Raw genomic sequence first — 10372 nt, forward strand, 5'->3', positions numbered from 1 at the left:
CCAAATGCAGGGTGCAAACGAGACCTTAGTAATTTTACTGTTAAACTTTAATAATTAATTTAATAATTAACCAAACCAAATTTATCTTGATATGCACAACAATAAATTTCGAATGGAAACGAAAATAATTAGAAGAAAGATATTTAAATCATCACAAACACAAACTCGACGTTATTTCTATCACAATAATATGGCATCACGATCATTTTATGACAGCTGAATGAAAGATTTTTGCTTTGTGGTGTTTTTAATCATTTCGAGTGTGTGTACGCTGGTGCAATTTTTTTAGATTTCTGCAATAATTTATTATATATTCTAATGCTGTACATTATGTGAGAAACGCCAAAAACTTTTCCAATGGTTGCACACAAGGTCTGATGATAATAATATGAATAAAGCTACGCAACATTTATAAAGGAAAACCAAATTGCAACACTCCACCCAGTACGAAATTCGCAACAACAGTTTGAGTGGAAGTGAATATTTGCAGTTGAAAACGTATAGAGGAACAGACAACTTAAATAGCGCCAATACAACATTAAAATTACGTGGAGATACACATACACAAACATAATAAACAAAAGCAAAATTCAAGTGGCAATATGAAGCGGCAGCGGCCGCCGTCATGGCTGCGTCTGTTATTTCGACCCCTTCTCTGGTTGTATGCATTTCAAGCACTATGGCATTTTAGTGATGCCATACACCTCTCAGGCACTTTTCACACTGACGACTTTTTCAAAGTGATCACCAAATTTGGTTTCCAAAAGGCCGAAGTCAGAGTACCGCATGGTGGTTCATTTGGCTACATATATGGCAATATAACAACAACAGCAGATACATTTGTGCAGCCTATTTCATTAGTGGTGCTAGACAAGGTGGCATTTGTTGATTTTTATAGCAATCGTAGTCATGTGGATCATCAGTTGGCGTGCCAACGCATGTTTGCGCATTTGCAACCGCTAATCTATGATGAGGCATGCAACAAGCAGGGTAAACGTGATTATATACGTCGTGTACCATGCAAAGTTGGTCAACTATGCGTTGATGAAGATACGCCCAGCAATGTAATTTCACAGCGACAATTTACATACACTATAAGTGAAGTGACTGAGCCGAGGTAAGATAGCAAAGGCGGAAAGTGCCAGTTGATAAGATATCTGTGTCATTCTAGAGTGTGTGGTGGGGAAAAGTTGAAAGTATTAATTTAAAGAGCACATTTAATATCTGGAAAAAATATGATTCTGGAAAAGTAATTATCTGTTTAGTGTATACATCATAAATACCTGCTAGACAACATTTTGTACGACTATGCCAATCTTAATACGTGTATTTGTTTATTATTATTTTAATTTATTGTATATACATTTATTTTGATTATTGGCATATTTTTTGCTTTCAAAAATACTTTTTGCTAGTTTTGCAAACTTTATTTTATAGAAAGGTTTGTTATTCTATAGCGAAACCATGAAAATGTAATATATGTTGTGTTTAAAAGCAGTATTTGCTTGAACTCCATTGACAGTTCAAGCATACAATTGCTTCGTCCACAGGTTAATGAATCAATTAGATGAGTATAAAAAAGTGATTGCCCGGTAAAGTGTGGTGGTCTATCAAAATGTTTACTATTATTTTTTTCCTGTTGTGTATTAATGCGTACATATGTACATTCCTTAGAGTTTGCGCTTTTCAGCAGTTGTTTTATACTACAGTTTCTAGGAAACCTTTAGTAACTATTCACCATCTTGTTTTGTTTGTTGACGTGGAACTTTTTTGTTGGTTTAAGTTTTGATAATTGTGTTCAATTTAAGTACGATATGATTCGCAATTAAAAATGTACAATTATAACACTCTAACATACTATTTTTCTTTATAGATTCTGGTATGTGGCACTCACTGCCTGTTATCGGAACCGTACCACATGTAAATGGCAAGCATACGATCATCTCAAAAGTCATAATGAACTTACCTATGATATATACGTTGTCAACACGCATCCCAACAACTCCGCCGCCCATCCACTCACATTTCAGTTTTCTTTCGATCAACAAAACTTATTAGAAATGTATATGATATTTTTGCTAGTCTATATGGTGCTGCTACCGGTACAAATATACGCGGTGCGCCTACAAAAACATCCCGTCACACGTCTATTCACGCTCAGCTTGGCCAGCGAGTTTATCAGTTTGGCTTTCATCACAGCACATCTAATCAAGTTCGCCATAAATGGCGTGGGCATGCCGAATATGCAGACAGCGGGCGATATATTGGATATATTTAGTCGAGTATGTTGCAATGTAATTATATTATATTAGCATATTAAATTAAATCAATTTAATTTACTTTTAGACCACATTTATGTTGATACTGCTGCTGCTTGCTAAAGGCTGGGCCGTTACACGTCAGCAAATTAATCGCACTGGTTGGATTATATTGATGAGTATATGGGTGCCCTATTGTGCATTTCAAATGTTCCTTTATGTTTGGGATAAGGTATGTGCAGCTCGCTGAAATTTGGTAAAACCCAGAAAAGCAAAAAATTAAACAAATGTATTTACTTCCAGACGGAGGTGGATATTATATCGGACATTGATGAATACCAGACATGGCCGGGTTGGATTGTCTTGATATTACGGTAAAAATTAATTTTATATGAATTAATTGTTATTGAAAACAACATGTTGATTTTTATACCCTCGCAACGTGTTGCTACAGAGTATAATAGTTTTGTTCACCCAACGGCTGTCATCTAAAACTAATCGAGTTAGATATAGAGTTATATATATATAATTGATCAGGATGAAGAGACGAGTTAAAATCCGCGTGACTGTCCGTCTGTCCGTCCGTCCGTCTGTGCAAGCTGTAACTTGAGTAAAAATTGAGATATCTTTATGAAACTGGGTACACATGTTTCTTGATAGCGTAAGACGCTTGGTATTGCAGATAGGCGTAATCGGACCACTGTCACGCCCACAAAACGCCAAACATCAAAAACAAATAAACTGCCATAATTAAGATCCACAATAATATACAAGAATGTTATTTGGTATACAGGATCACATTAGAGAGGGGCATCTGCAGTTTAAAATTTTTAGATTAATTGTCCATATCTCCTAAGCCGCTTAAGCTATAATAGCAAAATTCATCGAGAAAAAATGTTTTTAGCACCTCTGTCGACAGTGTGAAAATGAAATCGGGTGACAACGCGGCCTATTTCCCATATAACACCATTTTAAATTCCATTTGATTATTTCACTTTCTACTATGCAAATCAAGAAACAAAGATTGTAACGGAGTAAAACTTTGCGTGAGTAATGCGTTTAAAATATGCCACCTTGTGACCAAAAATTGTCTAAATCGAACCAAAACTGTTCAAGCCCCTAGGTACTGAATATGTGAACCCCAGTGCTTATAGCTGACTTTTTACCGAAAATATCGGTCAACATAGAACAAGGTGGCAAGATCCACAAAGAAATCTTAAACGAGTATACCATTTGACTTTGCGAGAGTATAAAATGTTCGGTTACATCCGAATTTAGCCCTTCCTTACTTGTTTGATAAAATTTTGTATAAGTAATAAATGTACACTACTCCCTGCAGCACATCATTCATGACTTGGTTCCTCTATGAACTGCGCAACACCATGAAATACGAGCATTCCACCAAAAAACTGGATTTCCTGCTGCACCTGGGCGCTTCTAGTCTTGTGTGGTTTATTTATTTACCCATTGTCGCTATTGTAGCGCTGCAAGTGAGCCCCATGTGGCGGTACAAGCTGCTGCTTGGCATCACAAATTCAGCGGACTGTCTGGCTTATTGCGTAATGACCGGCCTGCTGTGGCCCAATCGTTCGGGTCAGTATTTGCTGCTAGCCGGCAACAAGTACACGGGTGAGCACTTCATAATTATATATATTATGTGATACATCTCTTAAATACTGATTGACTCCTTCAAGGTATGGACGAGCTGGACGAATTCAACGAAGCGCCACATATTGTACGTGAACGTGAGCGCCGCAGAAATTCACCCGAGGCCATAGTGGTCGTCAATGGCGAGATAACGCAAGCACATGCAAATGGTGGCAGCGGCATTGGGATGTCAGTGGGCACTAACAATTTGCTTGCAACAAATGCTGTGAATAGTGAAGCATGCGTAGAGCTACTGGATGCAGAAGATCTGGATGCGGTACTTTTGACCGATTTGAATAAGAATAGTCATGTTGTGGCATAAGTGTTAACGAAAGTTGTAGTAGTAGCGCGCACAGAAAGATAAACGAAAACAAATACTGTACTGTAAACGCTTGTAATTTTGTGCGTTGTTTGTGTATGTTTTACTAGAATCCTGCGTTGAGCGGACACGGCTAGTGGGCGTTCATAAAATTTCGATGCGCGCTTTTCTGTTAAAATGCGGTAACGAAAGTCGTTGTACATCATATGTGATGATTTTTTTATAGATATGTATATGTAAACGTTATTTAATTATACGTTCACAAATTTTGCTTTAGTTTTGTATGTTAATTTTTACTGCTTACAAAATACGTTTACATTACATTAGCTTTTAGTTGACCATAGTTATAATATTTACAAAACTATATAATCGACATATTTCTATTGTGTGATGAAGTCAAGTACATTTGAATATATGTTTATAAAGTAAGACAAACTCATTATTATTATTATGCACCTAGTTAAAGCATAATATTATACGATTTATGTATATGCATACGTATATACATATAAGGTACACAATTCATATTTTATTCGATTATTACTACGATAATTTACATTACTTAGCATTGTAAGCACTGTTTGAATGCGCATATTATACATATTTGGGTAGTTATAACTTTAGCGGTAAAGAAAGCAAACAAGATTTAGAAGAGTAATAAAATTAATAACAAAAGAAGAAATATACTGCAAGTACACAACGATTTTTGCAGCCTTGTGTTATATGGACTTTGTAAAATGAACTTATGATTATTACTGTAAATAACAAAGTAAATTTGAAAAAAAAAATAATGATAATAAAAGTATAATAAACAACAAAGAATGCTTAACATACAGAGATAAACGCATATACCTAAACGAGTGTCAAATTATATTTGTAAATTGCACAATTTTTTGCATATGTATTATATATTTAGTGCGTTAAGCACCCCTACATACCGGCCCCCACCCAAAAATATTAAGAGAAATCAAGGAAGAAGTTAAATATGATATCAAATATGTCAATAAAAATAAATTGAGATAAAAGAAGAAGAAACTAAATAAATACTAAATAAGAAATACAAAAGGTAAATCGAGCGTTGGAAAAAAAATTAAATGAAAAGCAGTAATTAAAGAAAAAATAATACAAATTACACAACAGTCAAGAATCCTGAACTAAAACTAAGAGAAGTCATAAATTGTTGAAAAATAAATTATTCAATTAAAAAATAAAACAAAAATCTTAATTAATAAAACAATGCAAAAAATGCCACAAAATCAAAGATTACAATTTTATAAAAATCACGCATAAATCCACACAAAAACCTATATACAATCACGCCATGATTTTTCAAAAACTCACGGGTACTAAGTTTTTAAAACATAATGTCCTTTGAATGCGAAAATTCGTATTATTCGAGTTACAAAAACAACTATAACATATTCGTTTTACAAATTTAATTTTAAGCTGCAACAAAAACATACGTACATACACATCTACATATGTAAATTTAACAGCAGTGAATAGTAAAACGTTGATGAGTGTGACAAATCCAAAACCAAATCGGTTTAAGTTTTTAAGTGATGTTTTAAAAAGTGTTTTTATGCATAGCAAGTTGCAAATTTTTATGAAGTGAGTTGTAATACATGTATAGTCTTAAAAGTCAAGTCGGATTTATATTAAAAAATGAAAAAAATCCGAAAATATAGCAAGCAATTCTCAAACATTTGATTGGATGTTTTATTTTATTTCTCAAAATTCTTTAAAAAAACATTAAAAATTTTAAATAATATATACACTTTTACTTTTGAAAATAAAATAATTTCTCTTTCTCCTCCGAAATTATTTTGCTCTTAGATACAATAAGTATTTTATTGTTCGTTATACGCCTGAATTTTAAATTTATTTCTTACGAAATGTGTACTTTTGGACAGTTTTCACTTAATTGATTTTTACTTTTGACCATAGCAATTAATTTTTGCATCATATCTTTGCTATACGTACATATATGTATATGTGTATAACAAATAATTTTGCAGATCTGCATTTGATGTTTTTTACACATTTTAAATACAATAATAAACATTGCATTAAAAAAAAGAAAATATTGAAATGAATTTAATTTAAAGCAATTAACATCCCTTAAAAGTGACAAATTACACCACAATGGTGAAAATAAGCTGATAAGAGATAATCTTTTTAGACAAAAACGCTAAATTGATCCGAAACTATACCTAATGTGTTGGAGCATACGGTTAAAGCAACCCAAGTCTTTTTTGATATTGTGGACTACAATTAATTTCAGATTTTTTGACAGATAAGTAAGCATTTGAACAAAAAATATTAAAATGGACATTCGTTTTAATTTATATTACAATGAAAGAAATGTTAGGGTCAAAACTGAGTTCTGCGCATATTATATATTTGTTAAGGTGATATTTTTAGACAAGTGGTTTACAAGAAGAAAAAAAAGGATTATAATTTATTATAAAGATAGTTTTAAAAATAATTTTGGGCCGCGAGTGACCGCCGCAGCTGGCTCGCATAAATACCAGTTAAGCCTAATTTTCGGCAACTTTTTGCAGCAATTGGAATTGAAATCTTTCAAGGCGTCAACCGTCTCGTGTTTATCTGCGTAGACAAGCGGCTTCACAAAACCCCAAAAAAATCTTGGCTAATGCGCTCACCTAAAGTGTCATTCAATAAATTGATTTTTTCGTTGTCTGTACGACATGTACCCCATTGACTGTAACACTATGCAATGATTATTTATTTTTTATTTTGTTGGTAAATATACCACCGGAAATTGAATCGAAATTGTCAACCTTGACTTTGTACTCGACAACTTTTTCCGTCAACTTGACTACAATTCCGTACAGTTCTTTGTTGTGCTGTGCCGAGTGCCCGAGCGAAAGAGTAATTCCGGAAACTGCAGACATGTAATCTATAAATAAATTTGTTAATCCTGACAGTCCTAATAAGGATAATGGGAAACTGCTATCAAACTATTGCATTGTCATCGGTCGTTGACACGTGTGCAAAATTTCAAGCTGATCAGACTTCTAGAAACCGGTGAAAATTGTGCTCTAAGATTCCATTACATACATACATACATGCATACAACCCAAGCTAATAAAAACGTGTTAAAAAAATATAAAAAAGGGAAATGCGTGCAAATTTAGCAGGTATGTAATGTATATTTTTATACTCTCGCAACTTGTTGCTACAGGGTATAATAGTTTTGTTCACCTAACGGTTGTTCGAGTTAGATATAGGGTTATGTATATATAAATGATCAGGATGAAGAGACGAGTTGAAATCCGCGTGACTGTTCGTCTGTCCGTCCGTCCGTCCGTCTGTACAAGCTGTAACTTGAGTAAACATTGAGATATCTTTATGAAACTTGGTACACATGTTTCTCCATACCGTAAGACGGTTGGTATTACAGATGGGCGTAATCGGACCACTGTCACGCCCAAAAAACGCCATTAGTGCATATCTCCTAAAAAGCTAAAGCTATAATAACCAAATTCAGTGGGAGCAAATGTTTTTAGCACCTCTATTGACAGTGTGATCGGGGGACCAGCCCGCCCACTCCCCATATAACGGCACTGTTAAAAAATACTAAAAGCGCGATAAACCAAGCACTAAACACGCCAGAGACATTAAATTTTATCTCTGAGATGGTATAAGATGATTTTATAGGAACCGCGTTCAAAATTAGTCAGTGGGCATGGAACCGCCAACTTTTAGGTGAAAACCCATATCTTGGGATCTGCTTAACCGATTTCAACCAAATTTGGTGCATAACGTTCTTCTCATATTTTTATATTATAGTGCGAAAATGGGCGAAATCGGACTACAACCACGCCTATTTCCCATATAACACCATTTTCAATTAAATCTGATTCTTTCACTTTCCACTATGCATATCAAGCAACAATGATTATATCGGGGTAAAACTTTGCGTGAATAATACTTTTAAAATATGTCACCTTGTGACCAAAAATTGTCTAAGTCGAACCAAAAATGTTCAAGCCCCTAATTACTAAATATGTGGACCTCAGTGCCTATAGTTGACCTTCTACCGAAAATATCAATCAATCCACAAAGCAATCTCAAACGAGTATACCATTCGACTTTGCGAGAGTATAAAAGGTTCGGTTACATCCGAACTTAGCCCTTCCTTACCTGTTAAAAATACTTTTAGGATATATATATGGTACATATATAGACGTGAATGAACCATTGCGGTGTAGTACTTACTCTTAGTGAATGAAATAATTTTATGACAAATTAAACTCAGGAAAAAAATGTATAACCTTTACGGAAGAGCAAGGTTTCATTTTATCCAGGAAACTGTGTCTCATACACAGGTCAACAATGGTGGTCTCCCTAACGGAGCATAGTACAATTGGTATGTTTATATGTTGCAAAGGACAGTGCCGTTCCCGAACGGCGGTTTCAAGGGGCACGGGGACTTAGTTTGAAAACACCAATATTCCGCTGACTCAAATATTTTATTTAGTGTTTTCTTACGCCTCTCATTGCTTGCATTCGTGCGAAAGAACAGCGTTGTCATGGAACCAATCTATACCAGCGCAACCATCTGTGATGTGTTCAATTACTGTCGCGAAGCTGTGGTTACATATCAAATTGACCAGCAGGAAGTGCTAGGTAAAATTGGTGGCCCTAGCAAATTTGTTCAAATGTATGTCTATGTACACACATATGTGTATACTTTTTTCAAGCAGAAAAGTGGAAGGCCTGCCTCTAATTAAAAAGCACGTTGCGCCTGGTATATTTCAGCCTTCAGCGATGAAAATATGTACAATATTTCATTAACAACTCTTTACATAAAATAAATTACCAAAATATAATATACAAACTTGTAGTTCTGGGTCTCGTGTTTAAATATCGTCTATATACTTTTCGCTCTTCCGTACTTACCGCCCGTATTAAACAAAATTTGTCAAAAGTTATGCTTATAGTGGCGACATAGAAACCAGTTGCTCTCTTTTGTTTTTATTTCACCAACGTTGCTTTTTAGTTATAATTTTTCATAATGCAAAATGTCAATATGTAATGTAAATAGTCTACCTATTTATAAATAATTGTATACGCCTGTAATTTTAAGATAGTTTAAGAATATTACAAATTTAAGTTTATTTTTAATTAATACAAAATATCGAGACTGGCAACCCTGCATTGTAGAGGTGATCGTGAGAGCAATGAGCTAACTCGTTTAAATTTTCTCGGAAAATTTTCGCGGATATCCCATCCAAGGATGACTTATCCATGATCCCAACGTACGGCGGTAGAAGCGGTGGTGTGTGTTCACTTACATTGCGCTGTCATAAGATAGGTCGTATCAGCTGATTCGGTCTACGGTTTTGCGTCGGTAACTGTTTCCAGCATCAGTATTTCAGCATTTAGCGATAAAAATATTGTGACGAACTCGGATGATAGAACAAATCGAATCGACGATAAATTGATTGAGATTCAACTAGGCAGCGAAATTCGTAGTTGCCAGAATGTTCTAGGGGGGAAGCTTTGTTAAAGATCTACTATAAAAGGGCTGCCAGATTGTGCAGTTACAAGGTAGACGATTTCTCAAAAAATCCGTTACAATATGTACAATATTTTATTAACAACTCTTTAAATAAAAATTTAACATATTATTATATAGTTCTAGGTTGAGTATTTAAATATATAGTCCTCTTAAATAAGTTATTTGTTGAATATGCTATATTTCTTACCTAAAAAGTAGTTTAAAATTGCTTAAATATTTTTGAATGTTTGAATATTATTAATCTTATTTAGTTTTAACCCTTATGTTAGTAACCAACTTTACCGACGTCTTTTAGCAACCACGATCTGAGTATTATTATTATTTTGTTTATTTTATTAAAATATAAATAAATTTTCTTCAAATAGTAATAGTCAGTGACAATTTTAAGAAAAATAATAATAGCAACGTAGAATAAAAAAAAATTAAAAAAATTAACTCACAAATAGCTTTCTTTTAAGTTAAAAAACGACGAGTTGAGAGCTTAAAATGAAGTATTGAATTTTTTTAAGCTATTCATAACATAAGGGTTAAGGTATATGAGTACAAATAAGCGTCCGGGGGAACCGAAAATGTGGAAAATGATATAAAGCATATGTA

The 10372-nt window shown here is 34.0% G+C and overlaps 1 protein-coding gene across 1 annotated transcript; it reads left to right on the forward strand.

The window, feature by feature from the left end:
- Nucleotides 1–233: 233 nt before the first annotated feature.
- On the forward strand, nucleotides 234–4451 carry LOC106614528 (integral membrane protein GPR180). Its single transcript, XM_014230318.3, has 6 exons — nucleotides 234–1117; nucleotides 1874–2282; nucleotides 2347–2490; nucleotides 2562–2632; nucleotides 3598–3887; nucleotides 3953–4451. Exons 1-6 carry the CDS (start codon nucleotides 603–605, stop codon nucleotides 4225–4227), a joined length of 1704 nt encoding a protein of 567 aa, XP_014085793.2. The 5' UTR covers nucleotides 234–602; the 3' UTR covers nucleotides 4228–4451.
- The last annotated feature ends 5921 nt before the right edge of the window (nucleotides 4452–10372 follow it).

The sequence above is a fragment of the Bactrocera oleae genome, chromosome 4, assembly GCF_042242935.1.
Source record: "Bactrocera oleae isolate idBacOlea1 chromosome 4, idBacOlea1, whole genome shotgun sequence".
In the NCBI taxonomy this organism is placed as follows: Eukaryota; Metazoa; Arthropoda; class Insecta; order Diptera; family Tephritidae; genus Bactrocera; species Bactrocera oleae.

Bases quoted from the DNA above. Each gene is read 5' to 3' on its own strand.
- LOC106614528 (XM_014230318.3), top strand. From the start codon at position 603: ATGAAGCGGCAGCGGCCGCCGTCATGGCTGCGTCTGTTATTTCGACCC. The intron at 1,118-1,873 runs GTAAGATAGCAA...TTTTCTTTATAG, and splicing joins AGTGAAGTGACTGAGCCGAG to ATTCTGGTATGTGGCACTCA. The intron at 3,888-3,952 runs GTGAGCACTTCA...GACTCCTTCAAG, and splicing joins AGCCGGCAACAAGTACACGG to GTATGGACGAGCTGGACGAA.